General features: G+C 43.8%; 1 protein-coding gene across 1 annotated transcript; it reads left to right on the forward strand.

Annotated features, from left to right (window-relative positions):
• The first annotated feature begins 1,438 nt into the window (after positions 1–1,438).
• Positions 1,439–17,473, forward strand: LOC117599442 (scavenger receptor cysteine-rich type 1 protein M130). Its single transcript, XM_053241859.1, has 11 exons — positions 1,439–1,586; positions 2,392–2,700; positions 2,910–3,227; positions 3,342–3,656; positions 3,741–4,061; positions 4,218–4,532; positions 10,870–11,184; positions 11,299–11,364; positions 12,224–12,529; positions 12,661–12,690; positions 16,915–17,473. Exons 1-10 carry the CDS (start codon positions 1,529–1,531, stop codon positions 12,687–12,689), a joined length of 2,352 nt encoding a protein of 783 aa, XP_053097834.1. The 5' UTR covers positions 1,439–1,528; the 3' UTR covers position 12,690; positions 16,915–17,473.
• The last annotated feature ends 1,585 nt before the right edge of the window (positions 17,474–19,058 follow it).

Raw genomic sequence — 19,058 nt, forward strand, 5'->3', positions numbered from 1 at the left:
TGATTATGATAGTTTATAGCTAGCACATTAATTTAGAATGGTGATCAAACTGAATGGAATTACCTGTGCATTCAATGGTTTGAACGCACACCTTCCAGCCAATCAGAATCGAGTATTCAGACAGACCACAGTATAAATGCATCTAATGACCTGAAGACTTTGTGGGTGCGGTGCGCAGAATTAATGCCTGACAGCTGCATACATGTGAACTTCCCTTCACACGTATGCGTGCCTCATAGTGGCGTATTCCTTACATTGCATGTTCTCAACAGAATCTCGAGTAAAGTACAGTATGCATATTCTGTAATGTACACAAAGAGGAGTCGGGTTCTGCTGGGGAGTCTGAATTGGACACAACACTGGCAAGCAGTTCCCGAGCTCCTGTCTAAGCTGTCAGTTCTGGATGAGGGGACAGCACAGGGAATAAAACAATATCGCACAAGCTTATACTGCACTGTTGCGCTTTCACCTCTCCATGACTACCCCTGTAAGCTGCTGTACTATTCTACAACCTATATTTTTATAACTATATATTCGCTTATTTTTATTTCTAATTCTGTGTGTTTTAGGATTTTTAGGAGGAATTGCAAACCAAATTCACTGTACCTGTAAGATAACAATAAAAATTCTATTATATTCTATTCTCAGGAACAAACACTCATAAATTTCTACACATACATAAAATGACCACACCCACAGTTAAATCTGTGTAATTAGGACTTAATACTGAAATTACATACATCATAAATAGTATTCAGAAGTTTTGTTTGTATTATGATCATTTGTTATATTTCTGTTTTATACAATATTTTTCATGTTTAAATTAAAAATTAATATAAATTGTATAATAATAATAATAATAATAATAATAATAATCCAGCAGCATCCTAACAGCGCCCTCAGCAGGTCAGTTAAGAGAAAAACACATTTCACTAAACAGGAATCTCAGTTTGGAAGTGCTTTACTGCCATCTTGTGGATGCAAAAATTGTCATGTTATTAATAATAACAATAATAATTTATTTATTTTTAATTGTTAATGTGTATGAATCTGAAACCCAGAATAAATGTGTGTGTGTGTGTGTGCTGTTGAAATAATATCTAAGTGAAAGGATTAGAAATCTTGAATTTATTCAAATGTATCTGTTTTTTGAAAATATTAGTAAATAAAATTCAAAGTTTAAATCATGTTATAATAATGTGTTAATGATAAAAATTAGACGTGTGTGCATGTGTGTGTGTAGAAGGTATGTTTAGCTGATGTAATTGCTGTGTGCTGCAGTGGTTTATCAGTGTGTGTATCTGCTCTGTGCAGCTGTCAGGCATTAATGCTGTACCACAGCCGAGTGCTTCCTCTCTCTGAAATCAGTGTGTGATGTGGTCGGTAATAGTGAATGTGATTGGTGGCTCTCCCTCTCCCTCTCTCTCTGTCTGTCTCTCTCTCTGTAGGGGGCTGAGTGAGGGGACACACTTCTCTCAGTCTCTCTGGGCGAGTGGAGGTGAACACATCGTGTACAGCGAGGAGGGAGATGGAAATCTGTCTGACTTTTATTCTTCTCTCATCCACACTCACACTCACAGCAGCTGGTAAGTACACACTGATTATTCACACTAAAACATCACACACTTCTCACTTTAACAGTAGGGACGATTTTTAATCATGAAATGTGAGAAATTTTCCTGGAGTGATCGTAACTTTATAAACAGTGAAAGTGTTTCATTTTTATAGAATGTAAAAAGCTGTACATGAGCGTACACACATCATCCTCAGGGGTTTTTCTGAAGCTTCCGTTATAAAATCAGGTCCAGATTAATGTTTAGAGTTTACACATGATTTATTGTGAGTAAAAAACAACTGAACTAATAAAAGAAAATGTGTGTGTGTGTGTGTGTGTCCTCATAAACCATAAATTCTCTCTCTCTCTCTTTCAAGTCAAAGTCAAAGGTTGCCTTATTGGTGTGATAAATATTAACATTTGTATTGCCAAAGCTTGGAAACAGACTTTGGGAACAAATTAGAAAATAACTACAGAAATAAACAAATAGAATCAAATGTACATACATTCAAAAATGGAGTCAAAAAGAAACACTAGTGGAAAAACAGGGGAAAAAACAGGGGAAAAAAATAAATAAAAAATAAATTAAATTAAAATTAAAAAATAAATAAATAAAATAATTACAAAGTAAAATTGTGTGTGTATGTGTGTATATGCGTGTGCGTGTGTTATATTAGATGACGTGGTCACTCACTGTCCCTCACCCGGTGGCAGGTGTGTTTGTGTTAGGGTCGAACTGATCTTCACTTGGGAAAATAAATGCTGCAAGAGAATGAGCCCAAATGTCAGGGAAATAACCTACACTCACAATCATACTCTCACTCTCTCTCTCTCAGACAGTGTGAGGTTGGTGAATGGTGGAAGTCGCTGTGCTGGGAGAGTGGAGGTTCTTCATGATGGACAGTGGGGAACAGTGTGTAGCGATCGCTGGGATATGAAAGATGCTGCAGTGGTGTGTAGAGAGCTGCGCTGTGGGGAGCCTGTAAATGCAGTGGGTTCTGCTCACTTTGGACCAGGATCAGGACCAATCTGGATGGATGAAGTGGCCTGTAGTGGATCAGAGTCGACACTGAAGAACTGTAGGTCACAAGGGTGGGGGAAACATAACTGTCATCATGGTGAAGATGCTGGAGTCACCTGCTCAGGTAAACTGCTGTATTTAGAAAAAACATTACAATTAGTTAAATTATTATTATGATTGATTTGACTAATTTGAATTATACCAATGAATTAAATTTAATAAAAATTAGATTTTATTTTAATTTAAATCATTTTGGAACAACATTGTAATGATTTCTTGATGTTCTGTCATGTTAAAATTTGCACAATATTTACACACTTAAATAAAACACAGGTCACAGAATGTCTAGACTCACTGCTGGTCCTCACCGGTGCTCTGGGAGAGTGGAGGTGCTTCATGGAGGTTCCTGGTCCACAGTGTGTGATGCTGACTTTGACCAGCAGGATGCAGAGGTTGTGTGTCGAGAGCTGGGCTGTGGGATTCCTGTGGAGGTGCTGGGATCAGCTGCTTTTGGCCGAGGGGAGGGTCAGGTGTGGACAGAGGAGCTTCAGTGTAGAGGAACCGAATCTGAGATTACCTTCTGTCCAACATCATCTTCACTCAAACACTCAGACTGCTCCCATTACAACGATGTGGGATTAAAATGTTCTGGTTAAGTATCATGATTTAACTTCTGTTTAAATAGAGACCACATACCTGTCAATCAAACTTTAAGGTGCCTTTGTTAATTTTCCTCTTTCACTGAGTTCTCGGCTGTTTGTTCAGGTCACACAGAGGCTCGGCTGGTGAACGGACCGGACTCCTGTTCTGGTCGAGTGGAGCTCCAGTACCTCGGTGAGTGGGGCACAGTTTGTGCTGTAGGCTGGGATATGAGAGCTGCAGATGTTCTCTGTGCACAGCTGGATTGTGGGAGTGCCGTGGCTGTGGTGGAGGTGGACTGGTTTGGGGAGGGGAGTGGCCACATCTGGGCTGATGTGTTTGATTGTCAGGGGAAGGAGACACACCTATCACAATGTGGCATCTCATCATGGAGTCGAGCTGCATGCTCTCATAAACACGATGCTGGAGTCATCTGTAATGGTGAGATATTAACATCACGTACACCACGTTAGTGAATAAAGTCAGTGTTCATTAGAATATTTAAATGATGTTCTTCTGCTTCAGGATCATCCGTGGCGTTTCATGAGGGGCGAGTGCGGTTGTCTGGAGGGAGCGAGTGTCAGGGGGAGGTGGAGATTTATTTCAGGCAGGACTGGAGGAGAGTTCTCCTGGACTCGTGGAGTCTGTCTGAGGCGTCTGTGCTCTGCAGACAGCTGGGCTGTGGCTCCGTGCTGAACTACCGCTCCTCTCCATCCACCACTGAACACAAACACATGTGTGTAACGGGTTTCAGCTGCTCTGGGAGTGAAGCTCATCTGGGGAACTGCAGCAGTGCACAACCTGTCAGCTGCAGCTCTGGGGAACAGCTGTACATCACCTGCTCAGGTAAGCAGCACAACACCTACCAATGAGCAACTAACAACAGTCATAATTGTTTTATAATGTTAAAGTATGCTAATTAAATACACAAACTAATCGAATATTTAAAAAGGTATATTAGTTTTATATAATTGATTAAATTAAAAAAAATCTTTTACCCAGACCACAGCTCCATCAGGTTGGTTGGTTCTGGGGGAGACTGTGCAGGAAGGCTGGAGGTTTTCCACAGCGGCTCGTGGGGGACAGTGTGTGATGACTCGTGGGATATTGAGGATGCGCAGGTGGTGTGCAGACAGCTGCAGTGTGGAGAGGCCCTCAGTACCCACATACCAGCCTGGTTTGGTCCTGGAACTGGGTCCATATGGCTGAATGTGGTGGAGTGTGAGGGGAACGAGAAGTCCCTGTGGAACTGCAGATTTCAGCTGAGTGAAGAGGGTGAATGTGGACACCATGAGGATGTAGGCATCGTGTGCTCAGGTACAGTGTGATGACTGCTGTGCATAATTGTGCATCAGTGTCTACATATGTGTGTATTTTCATAATGGGGACCCTTGATCCAACCATCTTCATAAAGAAATACTAGTTATGTATGTTACCGTGGTTCTATGCACAGGAGATAACCACAGGGAACCCTGGCAGTTATTTGCTGTTCAGAGAACCACAGTTACACATGTAATAAGGAGCACCAGGGGTGGTGAGAATCACCTGGATGACATATGCCTAACTGCCATGTAGAACTAACTCACCTTAGGACTGACCATTGTGTTCGGAGATGACCTCCCTGACTCACTGGGAGGGGCAATGTTAATACTTTAGAACCTGGAGAAGATACATATTGACACCCATATAGGAGCAGTGCCAACCTCCAGAAGCAGCACCCCCATAAGTACTGTCCTTGAGGAGGAGATGTTCCTTGTAGAATGGCATGTAACAGTAGGCACCATTCCATCTGTAGGCCAAGCTGATGACATCCACCACCTAATGGGCCAGTTTCTGTTTTGATAGGGGAGATCACTGTGTCTTTTCCCTATAAACGATGAACAGCTGATCTGATGAATGAATCACAATCACAGTAGATGCTCAGCAGGTTCCCTCTCATGAAACACTGCTCGGTTGATAGACTGACTAAGAAAAATTGGTGATATGACATTGGGCAGAAACACTAGGCTCAACCAAAAGGTTACTCCAGAGTCATCTGGCCACTGGTGCATTGAAGATGAACTGATCACTAGCAAAAAGGCAGTCTGCGAGGTCTTAAAGGACTCCAGTACATGAACGAGATCCCATAAAGAATACAACTTGTTTCCTTTAAAAAGACTATGACAGGATTTTGACCCTCTAGAAAAACTCCATCCAAAGTGCTGTGATGCACTGTGCTGTCCATCACATACACCTTCAATGTAAATGGGGACTTTCCACTGTATAGCAGCCCTTGTAGGAAGGTTGGTACTCTAGGAACTGTAACCTGATTATTGATGCATTTGACTTTCAGAATTCTCTCTGAATGGACGAGCACACGTCGCTTTCACAGAACCTTTAAGAAGAATTAGTTAGACAGACTGCCTACAGTTTCAGATGTTTGATGTGTTCTGTTCTCACACTGTGTCTCTGTGGAGCTACACTACTCCCCAGTCAGTGAGGAGAACAGTTACTATCTCTCTAATGGGGCACTGCACCCAGGCAAATCCCTTTTGTGAGAAAAGTTTTGTGCCTCCATTGAGCTAGATGTGGGTCTGATGCATGTGAGAGAATGAGAAGTGAGTGCTGCTGTGAGCAATAGAAAAGTTTGTAGCTGATTTATGGACAGAGCAGGTAGTTGATGGGTTATAAGACTAATGAGCTAATGAGGAAACCCAAATCAAACTTGTAGCCCTGGCATCCTGAATGGCTTCAAAATGTATAAAATACATTAAATCATCACAGTCTTAAGAGCTGAATGAAATGATAGGAGTCGGTCATGGACTGGATAGCTATCCATGTGTGTGTGAAGATGGATAATCCACTGGACTTCAGTATGGAACTTTTTTCCATGAGAATGAGCGATGGTAAATGGTAAATATTGGTTATTTTCAGGAAATAACCAATACATAATTCAATATCAAACTACTGTGTGTAGTGTTAGTCATGCACATGACCAGCAAACTTACAGAGACTGAATGATGTTTTCGGACAAAACGGCAACAATCATATTCTGACAGTTTTAGATAATTAATGAAAGTTACTTTTCACATAAAAACATGTCTAACTTAATTTCATTTTATTGAAATATTTACTGTTTGATACTGAATACATTTAAAAGCAGTAGTTGTTTTTTTTTACTTTCACTTGACTATACAGTATTTTTAGCTGGATTCTTTTAAATGAGAAGGATTATTATATGTACTTTTACTTAAGTACAATTTCTCAGTACTTTTTCGATCCCTGGTAATGCAGTCACTTTGTTGTTGGACTTTGTTGAAGATTTTGCCATGTGTGCATGTATCCACAAGAAGGTAGCCAGGTGATTCTCAGTGTCCCCGAGAGTTAGAAGGGGTGAAATAGAACGTCTCCAGGTTACGTATGTAACCATGGTTCCCCGAGGGAACGATACGCTGCGTCACGAAACGCTATGGGAACGCCCCCGCGTGAACGCGCTCTGAATCACGTGTCTAATCCGTCCAATGGATGGGCGAGACGTCACGGGCGGGGTGACGTAGCGACCCGGAAGCATAAAAGCCTGAGCGGCGAGCCCCACGTTAGCTTACTGGAAAATGAAGCAAGCGCCGCAGGGACGCCGGAAGTGTGGCACCGAGACGCAGCGTCTCGTTCCCTTGGGGAACCATGGTTACCTGCCAGAAAGGCCTTAGAGGCTGCCACCGCTCGGGTAGAGTGAGCCTTGACCCCCAGGGGACTGGGGAGACCAGAGGACTCGAAAGCCAGAGAAATGGATTCTACAATCCACCAGCTCAGGGTCTGTTTAGAAGCAGGAAAACCCCTCTTAGGGGGACCAAAGCACACAAGCAATTGGTCCGCCTTTCTCCACAGGCCTTTCTCCGTACTTCCGATGGTCGGGCTCCCTGAAGGGAGGAGGACAGAAAGCCTGCAGCACGACCGGCCGTGGTGCCGAGGAGGGGACTTTCGGTACGTACCCCGCTCGGGGGTACAAGAACGCTTTGGCCAACCCAGGCGCAAAATCTAAATAGGAAGGGGACACAGAGAGGGCCTGAAGATCCCCCACTCTCCTAAGAGAGGAAATTGCCAAGAGAAAGGCAGTTTTTAACGTCAGAAGACGGTCCAAAATCTCCTCAATGGGCTCGCAGGGGGGTTTGCAGAGAGCCTCTAAAACCACGGCCAGGTTCCACGAGGGGACCTGAGATCGAGCTGGAGGTCTGATCCTCAGCGCACCGTGGAGGAAACGTGTCACCCAGGGGTGTCTGCCCACTGATTGGCCATCGAGAGGGGCGTGGTAGGCCGCAATAGCTGCCACGTACACCTTCAGGGTGGAGTGGGTCAGCCCCGCAGAGAGGCGGGCCTGCAAGAACTCCAGCACTGTACCAACTGGGCAGTGAACAGGGTCAAGCCGGCGGTCTCCGCACCAGGAAGTGAAAAGTTTCCACTTCAGGGCGTACAGTTTCCTCGTAGAGGGAGCTCTGGAATGGAGGATGGTCTCCACAACCACAGCTTCCACAGCTCCGGGCTCTCAATGAGAGGAGTTTCCCTTGGGAACACACAAGGATCTGGTGCGCCAGCCTGTAAAGGGGGCGCGAACGCAGACCTCCCTGGTGGTTGATGTAAGAGACCACCGTCGTGTTGTCGGTGCGCACCAACACGTGGCGGCCTCTTAGGTCTGGGAGAAGGTGTTTCAGAGCCAGAAACACGGCCAGCATCTCCAGGCAGTTGATGTGCCAAGTGAGATGGCGGCCGCTCCACAGACCACGGGCAGGATAGCCACTCATGACCGCTCCCCATCCGGTGAGGGACGCATCCGTCGCTAGCACTACGCGGCGACCAGGAGCTCCCAGGACCGGGCCCTGAGACAAGAACCCAGGTTCTCTCCACACAGATAAGGCACGGCGGCATCGCCGCGTGACCTTGATCATGAGGAGCGGGTTTCCTCTGTTTCGGAAAAACCCCCTGGTCTTGAGCCACCACTGTAGGGGTCTCATGTGCAGCAGGCCAAAAGGTATCACGTTGGACGCAGCTGCCAATAGGCCCAGCAGTCTTTGAAACTGCTTTACAGTGAGTGACCGGCTTACTTTCACTCTCGCGACTGCTGTGAGGACCGACTCGATCCGAGCCGGAGACAAACGTACCTGCATCGTGGTCGAATCCCACACGACGCCTAGATAAGCGGTTCTCTGAGCTGGAGAAAGCAAGCTTTTCTCGGCGTTTAGTCTTAACCCCAGTTCCTTCATATGGGCGAGAACGACATCTCGATGCCGAGCCGCCATCTGCTCTGAATGAGCTAAAATCAACCAGTCGTCGATGTAATTCAGTATGCGGATGCCCTGGAGTCACATAGGAGCCAAGGCAGCATCCACGCACTTCGTGAAGGTGCGGGGTGAGAGTGCTAGGCCGAAGGGAAGAACCCGATACTGGTAAGCTTCGCCCCCGAAAGCGAACCTCAGGAACTTCCTGTGTGGGGGAAGGATGGAGATGTGGAAATACGCATCTTTTAGGTCGATCGTGACAAACCAGTCCTCAGACCTGATCTGACAGGGGGTAAATGAACTAACCGCTGCGAAGGCCTCAGAAGAGGCCGCGAGCCTCCCAGACCCGCTACGTTGCCGGGTGAGAACTGGGAGAGGCGCTCGCCGGAGACCACTGCGCCCTGAAGCACCATAGGTGGCAGGGTTGGCAGATCGACCTCCTGAGGGCACTGGGGGGACCCGGGCACCGTGAGATGAGGTGTACGCCACGTACCTGGGCCAAAACCGTCAGGGCTTCTTAGCTTCTGCCCTTCTGGACATGAGGATGGTCCTCAGATCCGCCTTAGTGCCCAAAGGGCAGGGCCCAGAGCGTCGTCGCAACTCCTGCTCCCACCTCAGGGGAGCACGGGAGGCGACGCTCTGTTTTTGGGACTCCCTGTAGGAGAGGGCCGTACACGGAGAGGGCTGCCCCCGCCCAGGAGCCCCACGAGCTAGAGAGCGACGGGGGAGGAACGGCTGGAACGCCGCCGCCTGAGCACGGGCCTGCTGGTATCTCTCAACGACGGAGTCTACAGCGTCGCCAAACAGGCCCGAGGGAGTAAGCGGGGTGTCCATGAGCATGACCCTGTCCTTCTCTTTCATATCGGACAGGGTCAGCCAGAGATGCCTCTCCGCCGCCACCAGGACTGCCATAGACCGACCGATAGCACGGGCGGTCTCCTTGGTGGCGCGGAGGGACAGATCAGCGGCCCGCCTGAGCTCCGCTACCTGCTCAAACGTCATCTCCCCGTTCTCATCCAGCTCTTTAAGCAGGTCGGCCTGGTACGCCTGTAACACCGCCATGGTGTGCAGACACGCACCAGCCTGACCTGCTGCCGCCTACGCCTTGCCTACCAGCGCTGAGGTGGTCCACAGCGGCTTGGTAGGCAACGCTGGAGCCTTCAGGGACGATGCAGCAGCAGGGGACAGATAGCTGGCTAGCGTCTGTTCAACCCTGGGCATCGCCCTGTAACCGGAGTAGTCCAGCCCCGCCACATTAGCATAATGGGAGAAAGTGGGACTGAACAACCGGGCTGAAAAGGGCCTATTCCAGGACCTCGACACCTCAGTGTGGAGGTCTGGAAAAAAGGGCAGGCTCCGGGGTGGAGGTGGCGGCCTACTGCGCAAAAAGCGCTCATCTAGCTTGGAGCACTGAGGCTCAGGCCGTGTCTCAGCGGGCCAGTCAATGCCCGTGTAACCACCTCGAGCAGCTCCTCGTATTGAGGAGACTGCGGCTCTGGGTCGACGCTCTCCACATCGACCTCCTCGGAGGACGATAGGCGGAGCGCCGACTCCGCTCCCCGGGGGGGAAGAAACTGCAGAGCGTGCTTCCGAACCCAGGGAGGGGACAGTGGACCTGGAGGGTGAGGAAGGAGAAAGGGACAGGCCCGTCTCCATTCCCTCCGCCAGGTCCATCTGCGAGCCCCATGAGCGCAACCGCCGCTCTGCCTCGGCAGAAGCGGGGCCGGCACCGCGAGGCATGCCAGTGAGGGCTCCCTCCTCAAAGAGAGCCCAACGGGAGCAGAGAGTATGCAGCGGTAAACGCTCACAATGTGCGCAGCCGGCTCCCTCGAGAGCCGACTGAGCGTGCTCCGGTCCCAAACAGGCAATGCACAGACTGTGTGTATCCCCGCCCATAATATATCGCGGACAGGGAGGAACACACAGCCTGAAGCGCTGCCCGCTCTCGCCCTTAGACTTGTCTTTGGCTTTTGGCATGCCGCCGACAGAACACAAAATAGACAGACAATAGACAAACGATAGACATAGAGCGCTTGCTGAAAACAGGAAGCTAACGCGGGGCTCACCGCTCGGGCTTTTATGCTTCCGGGTCGCTACGTCACCCCGGCCGTGACGTCTCGCCCATCCAGTGGACGGATTAGACACGTGATTCAGAGAGCGGTCACGCGGGGGCGTTCCCATAGCGTTTCGTGACGCAGCTCGAGTTCCTGAAGGGGAACTATGGTTAATGATTAATGAAATGTAGGCCAACATAATGTTTACAAAGTAAAGCATCAGATGTTCATTAACCTTATGAACCTTATAATCTTATAAATTCTGGAAGTATATTAATGACAGTTTCTACATCACAAATAATGTTTGTAAATTAAGTTTAGTCTCAGTAAAAATCATCCTTCTCTCACCAGAGTTTAAAGAGATCCGACTCACGGAGGGCTGTGAGGGGAATCTGGAAGTGTTCTACAATGGAACCTGGGGTAATGTGTGTCACAATCAGATGGAGCTGGAGATAGAAACGGCAAATATGGTGTGTCAAGAGCTGAACTGTGGAAGTCTCAAGAGTTTGGACTCAGCCAGTGCGAGAGTCGAATCTGCTCCTAATTGGCTGGATCATGTGAAATGTAGGAAACACGACTCTAATCTGTTAAAGTGTCCATCTTCACCCTGGGGACAGAACAACTGTGATAGTCGTAGTGATGAGGTGGTTCATATTACCTGCACAGGTAGAAGGATTCTCTCTCTACTAGTTTTATACATTACTGTATAATTTGCATAAATATTCCAGCTATAAAATAAGAATGAGTGAAAAGTCTGTTTCATGCATTTTATTACTGCAGAAGATGGAACGTCTCTACGTACTCATGGGACCTGCTCTAAATTTCCTCTTCAGAAATATTGCTCAAGTAAGGACACTTAAATCTGTCACTTGTTAAGGAAAGAGTTACTGTTTCTACCCAGAAGTTGATTATTTTCCTGTAACAGCATGAAGTGTTTTATTCCTCTCATAGCACAGCAATAAACCAACAATTACATTTTTTTTTAATTAAAGGATGACATGCCATGCATTTTATCCATTTATAGTTTCATTTAATGTTGTGGAATAAAAGAAGCTAGTTCCTGTTATCACTTACTTTATAGCAGCTATAAACAGTCGTTCCCTCGCCAGACTCTCTTTTTTCTCTCTGTTGAAGTAAATAAGCAAAAAAAACACCCGCACCTTTTCATGTTACAGAGAAACCGCAAAGAGTAAACTCTTCTGTCCTGAAGATGTCAGAAAACGTAAATTTACAGCTTTATGTCTGACTATTACGAAGCACTGACACTGGAGACTCCTTCCATAAATGTTAAATAAACATCTCCGTACAAAATACATCACCATATGATTACAGACGTTTATCTTTGTAAAGTAACCACACAAATTAAAGTCCACTTTTATTTATTAGTCTTAGATTATGTGGAGCATCTTTCATACACGTCCCTGTGACTGAGCTGTTACTATAGAAATGATAATGCAACCAAATGAGTGCATTAATATAAACCTGTGATCTGCAGCTGCACTACTGTCAGAGCTGCTGTTATAGAAAATTAATCAACACCTTCTGTCCAATCACAGTCCAGAATTCAGCAGTGTTCAGGAATAAGATGGTTTTAATAGATGATGGTCAGTTCTTGTTGATGTATCATTGTGTTGTAGTGAGCTGTGTGACTGGAGCTGTTATTCAGCGTTGGTGTGTTTCCTCATGTGTGATGTGTGTGATGTAGAGCACTGGTCTCTCAGGCTGAGTGGAGGAAAGAGAAGCTGCTCTGGGAGGTTGGAGGTGTATCATAACGCTACGTGGGGCTCCGTTTGTGATGATCAGTGGAACATCAGGAACGCTCAGGTGGTGTGCAGACAGCTGGGCTGTGGGTCGGCGCTGAGTGCTGATGGGAATGTTACGTTTGGTCCTGGTGAAGAGACTATCTGGCTGAACAGAGTGAAGTGTCGAGGGGATGAGATTCACCTGTGGGACTGTCATCATTCCCTGAAGAAACACACTGACTGCTCTCATGTTGGAGTCACCTGTGCAGGTCAGAGGGGTGTGCTAACTTTTCAGCTTTCTGTCTCCACTCATTACACTTTTCTCCCACTATTAAAACCTTATTTTAAGTGAATATTATTTGTTCCTCTCTTACTGAATGTTTTTTTCCTGTATGTCCAGATATATCTGTGTCCACCAGCACCAAATAAGGTACAATATTTTTTTATTTTACAATATTGTTATTTGTTACCATTACCACCAATATAAATACAAGATTTATCTAAACGTTTATGATTCTCATCTGTGTTTTTGATTTTTGCAATTTGGTTAAAGAGAACAGCCACTTCAAAATCTACATTTATTTTTAAACTCCTTCAAAATTTACTGCTTTATTATTGCTGTGACCAAGATGGTGGTGCGTGCACATCATGAGGCTCGGTGCCTCGCAAGTTTTTTGCAAAATAGTGATAATCTACTTAGCAGTTTTCAGTTTAGATTTTCGATTCAGCCATGCATACATTTCCTTGCAGCCAACAGTCACTTTTGGATATAGAACTTCGATGCACGGACATTGCATTAGACTATAGATTCTAAGCTAAAGGCTAACCCGCATAGACCTGCACTACATAGCATATTTCTAGCTAATCTAAGGACTCTGGCGAACAAGATTGATGAACTACGGCTTTGGATAATTCAGAAAATGCTTATGGACGGCAATGTTATGATTGTCATGGAAACTTTGCTCAATTGCTGCACTAGCATAACTGAGCTAGAAGGATGCAAATTTTTCAGAACCGACAGAACAGCAGCGGACTCTGGTAAAGGCAGAGGAGGAGGCGTTTGCATCTATGTAAACAAATGTTGGTGTACAGACACTGTCATTACTGAGACACGTTACTCTGCTGATGTTGAATACCTCATTATTAAGTGTCTATCTACCGTGTGAGATTACATGTGTTTACATTGCTGCTGTCTATGTCCCCCCTGGATGTAAATGCTAAACTAGGCAAGAAAGAACTCGAGCATTAGCAAGCTACAAACAGAACATCCAGACTGTGCTCTGATCAATCTGATCACCTATCCCTGCTGCTACTCCTAAGTATACCCCATCATGAAAGGTTTTAAAACATCAGTGAGAACAGTGAAAGTGTGACTAGAGGGGGCAGACTTCTCATTACAACATCAGTTCCAGCACACAGACTGGAGCACATTTGCTGCTCTTGCCACACAGGACTCCCACACGGACACACTACACTAACTACACTAACGCCATTGTTCAGCATATTTACAGTTGTGTTGGCTGAGTCACTGCCCTTAAGACAGTTAAAACATATCCCAATCAAAAGCCTTGGACGAATAAAGAAGTCCATCTCCTACTGAAGGCACGAAATGCTGCTTTCAGGTCTGGAGACCGGGAAGCTTACAGTGCATTCGGGGCCAACATGAAGCGAGGAATCCAGGATGCCAAGCACAAATACAAGCTGCAGATGCAAATTTTAACACCTCTGACCCTCAACGCATGTGGCAAGGCATGCAAGTTCTCACAGACTACAAGCCAGCCAACATCATTCCCTCAACCAGTGACAGCTCCTTCCTGGAGGAGCTCAACACTTTTTATCCTCACTTTGACCGGAAAATACAACAGTGTCTGCCAAAGCTGAGCTTCCACATAGTGACCCTCAGCTCTCTTTCATTACCAAAGACGTGTGCTCCATCCTGAGCGGGGTGGACGTAGGCAAGGCTTCTGGCCCCGATGACATCCCAGGTTGGGTGCTCAGAGCATGTGTGGAGCAGCTAGCCAGGGTTTTGACAGATATATTTAACTTATCCTTGGCCCAAGCACTTGTCCCCACCTCTTTCAAAACCACCACTATTGTGCCATTACCAAACACGATGCTGCACTGGCACTCATCGACTTCTGTCCAGTTGCCCTTACCCCCATCATCACCAAATGCTTTGAGAGGCTGGACCTCTCTCATATGACAACCATCACTGGATACCCGTCAGTATGCTTGTCATCATAACAGGTCAACAGAGGATGCCATTAGCTCAGCCCTTCACTCTGCCCTCATTCATTTGGAAAATAGCAACTCCTATGTGAGGATGCTATTCATTGACGTTGCAATGAATAGCAAAGTCATTGCATTTAATACTGTCATTCCATCTAAGCTGACATCTAAACTCTCCAGTCTTGGTATCAGCACCGTTCTCTGCAACTGGACTCTGGACTTTTTGACTTTAGACTTGGGTCTTGGGTAGGCAACAACTCCTCCTCCACCATCAGGCTGCATGCTGAGTCCATTCCTCTACTCCTCTTCACCTCCCAACACAAAAAGACTCATGAACAGCTTTTTCCCTTCAGCTGTAGTAATGATGAGCTCAGCTTCTAAGCACTAACTGCCAGCCTCCACCTAATATTTAAATAGTAGCATTAGACATAATACTATACTGTATTGTACATTACTGCTCTTATTTACAAGTACTTGCACTTTACTGCAATTATCTGTCATTATCACAATTATTTATATGAGACTGTTACTTGCACATTATTGCTATTTGCACATCTGCGTTCACTGTAATCCACTTTATGTATCTACTGTATCAAATTGCATGCTTCATGCTAACTGTATACTGTTTATCTCAACGTATTGCACCATAATTCTTATTTATTTCATTTAACTTAATTGCAATTTGCATTACTGGTATGCATCATACTGTTTCTTTTTACCTGTACACTGTTTTCTTAATTTTTTGCACCATAACCTTATTATCTCATTTAACATATATGCTATTTGCACTACTGGTTGGATGCTAACTGCATTTTAATGTAGTAGTAGGAGTAGTAATGTGGTAGTAATGGCTGACATTCCCTTTACTTCTTCTTGCACGTTGAGCAAGTTATCTTTGCAGCAGCTTGGGACTACAGTCAGAGCTACATGTGAGCCATTCCTCCAAAGCTGGTGATAGCTTCATATTAGCTTGTATTAGCTTTGTTTTAGCATCTCATTAGCTTCAGTCAGTAAAACTTATCTTAGCGAAACTTACCTCACAGGCAGCTGAGGGAGGCAAAAAACAAAAAACAAGGATTTTAATGCTAAAACTAAAGAAGAAGTAGGTATTTAGTCTACATTTAAAGACAGTCAGTGACTCCAGATAGTCAGAGCTGTTCAGACAACCAGGTGAAATTCATTCCCCCACCTTGGTGCCAGGACAGAGAAGAACCTTGATGTATGTCTTCCTTGTACTCTGAGAGATGATTGGTCAAATCAAGCAGTGCTAGAGGATCAGAGAGAATGTGCTGCAGAATGGGTTGTTGATGAGTGCTTAAAGGTAGGTGGGTGCTGGTCTGTTTTTGGTTTTGTAAGCAAGTGTCAGTGTTTTAAATCAGCCTCTACGGGAAGCCTGTGGAGAGTGCGTAACTATGGGGTGGTGTAGGAGAACTTGTAGAGGCTGAGAACAAGTCGTGCAGCCTCAAGTCATGCAGCTGCGTTAGTTGAAGAGATCAAATGACACACAGAGGTAGACCTGCCAGGAGCGTGTTGCAGTAGTCCAGTCTCGAAATCACAATCAACCTGAGTGGCCTGTGTGGATAGAAATGGCTGGATCCACCACACGTTGTAGAGGGAAACCTGCATGACCGAGTCAGTTTAGTGATATGAGGCGAGAAGGACAGTTGGTTGTCCACTGTTACTCCAAGGTTGTGTTCAGTGACAGACAGTGAGATCTGAGAGTGGTCCATGAAGATCGTAAAATCTTCTTGTGGAGAGGCATCTTCAGGAATGTACAGCAGCTCAGTTTTGCTGGGATTTAGTTTGAGCTGATGAGCTGCCATCCATGACAAGATGTCTGAAAATCACCAAGAGATTCTCTGGGTATAAAGAGAGAATAGAAGAGGACACTGCACTGAGCATCTAACAAGTGCTGCTATATTTATTATGCAGTTTAGATAAGTTGGATACTATATGGAGACTTATTTACATATTCTCTAAAATACTGTCACACTAAAATATTCTCATATTTCTATATTTTAGTAAATGTCATCTTTTAAGGACTGATATTCATATTTAGGTCTTGGTTTGTACCAGATACTACTCAAATTTGTATAAACTGAGGTTTTATATTATACAAAAATGTAATAAGCATTCAGTTTGTTTATAGTATTTATACAGGGTTTAGTCTGTTTCTTTACACTGGCTTTGTAAAATATTTGAAATTTGACTGGCATCTCTCTTGCATCTCAGAAACATGTCTGGTGCGAATGCTGTATTTAGATAAATATTAAAGATAAATGTCCTCTTTTTTCTCTTTATTTATTGTCGGAATATCAAAGACATAGCGTTTCATTTACTATATTTTAGGTTGTTAGAGCACAACTATTATAACTAAATACTGTACAAAATATATATTAAAGAGGTAAATGTATTTATTTTACAGAATATGATGACATGGAAGAGAAACCTTAGGAAGACAGGGACCTTGTGACTGAGACACGCCTCCAAAAGCCTTTAAGGTCTATGACCTCAACAAATGATTTCATTATACTTGCAAAAAATTTCCTGCATTCTGAACTGTTATCGTCTTCTTCTTGCTAATCTTGTTATTTCAAATAGATTAGAGAGAGTTAAATCACTTTCATTATTACTTAACCAAATGTGCTTTCCTTTCAGAACGCTTTTAATGCTATAAAATATAGCGAGCTTAAATATCACTCACACAACTCACCTCACTTTTCTCACCAATTATTCCATATAAACAAAATAACTATAATCTTACATTTAATCTTTCAAACCAGTTGATCTTGTTTAATTGAAACTTGTGAACCTATTAATTGTAATTTTTTTGCACACTGTTATAGTCTTATGTGTCCTGCTATATGTATCTTATAATATGCTGCACAGATAAGAAGAAGCCTGCTGCCAAGAATTTCACTTTGAGGAGTTTGTACTCTGTGTACAAACTCTGTACAAATAAAGCTTGAATCTTTTATCTATTATTCAGTGTTTTTAGAAATGTGTCATTTTTTCTTTACTATTTCTGAAATAAATACTAGTTTAATAAAACAAAATTTCCTTTATATACACTGTTGTGCTTTTAGCTATAACATGTGCAATTTCAGTATATTAGAGAATTCCTTTATGATAATATGATATTCATATTTTGACATGCTCATGATTAGATAGCTTGCTGCAGCTAGCCATGTTGCAAGCCAGTTCATTTGTTCATTTATGTTTATTTTTATTTTCTGAATGGCTCCTCATAATATCAAAAACTCATTGATAGACAACTAAATTTTCATATTACATCTTATTAAACAATATGAAAACAAATATGACATTTTACCTTTCCACAGTGAGAACATTTTATTACTTTAATGCAAACTGAATTCAATCTTCCACTCCACATATCACATGGGCTGCTTGTATTTGATCTGTTCGAAAGATACAATGACAAAAGATAACCAGGAGGCTGGTTTAATAGTTTCATTTTTTTTTTAATTAATTCATAGTTTTTGATAATGTAAAAGTTTTCTATATCTATTCATAATAAAACTCATATAGAATCCACAAGGTGGCAGCAAAGTGCTTCTAAACTCTGAGTTCGTTCCTTGAAGTGGACTTTGGTCACTACCACTTTTACTGACCTGCTGAGGTGTAGAGAGTCAGGATTTGTGTTCTCAGAATATACAAAATGAGTCACGCTGCCTACAAGTGAGACGTACTAGTGCTGTTTATTGCAATTTGAATTAGAGCAAAGCAAAATATAAGGACAATTAACAAGGAAAAACATATCTGTATCTAATCTTACAAAACAATCCATCTTCAGGAGTAACAATCTCAAATGCTTTCCGTCTTTTTATAACAATAAAATCACGATTACAAAATGTTCTAAATTAATGTAATTTAAAAAAACAGTATTTCAGCAACAAACAATTAAAACTGACAACTAGAATCTATGACTCATGCGTATATCTACTTCACAGAGTCTACTCCACTTTTTTTGATATTTCCTTATTTTTTGTTTTATTTAATTTGCCTTTTGGCTCAAGTGTGTTATCTGAAATATATATTTTATTTTAAATAATAAAAATCAGTGCCAGGAACTGAGGGAACTGGCGGATCAGTAGCAAGACATTTTCATGGCTGCCTCATCGAGCCCATCGAACTGAACACTTCAGTTTGGACACCTACCAAAGTTCAGCGGTAGGAGATAGATGAGCCAAGTTGTCTTTATTTAAATAGCACATTTAAAGGCAAGTGCTGGGCAGAACGCTGTATAATAAAATCAAGTAATTCCAAAAATGAAATAAATCAATCATTGAATAAAAAAAAAGGAAAAGATGGGGACAAAAAAAGAACAAAATGGAACAAACAATACTGGGGACTTTAAAAGACTCAAAAGCCTGGGAGAATAAAAGTGGTTTTAAATGGATTAAAAATGTCTACCACATGCAATGCTTTTGTGAAAAAAAAGGGAAGAGGTGAGTAAATGCAAAAGCTGAAGAAGTCCAGCCTCGTTATGATGTCATTCCAGTGTCCTGAGTGAATTTAGTCACTGAGAGGTCATGGTATGGTGCTGTA

Source organism: Pangasianodon hypophthalmus, chromosome 18 (assembly GCF_027358585.1).
Source record: "Pangasianodon hypophthalmus isolate fPanHyp1 chromosome 18, fPanHyp1.pri, whole genome shotgun sequence".
In the NCBI taxonomy this organism is placed as follows: Eukaryota; Metazoa; Chordata; class Actinopteri; order Siluriformes; family Pangasiidae; genus Pangasianodon; species Pangasianodon hypophthalmus.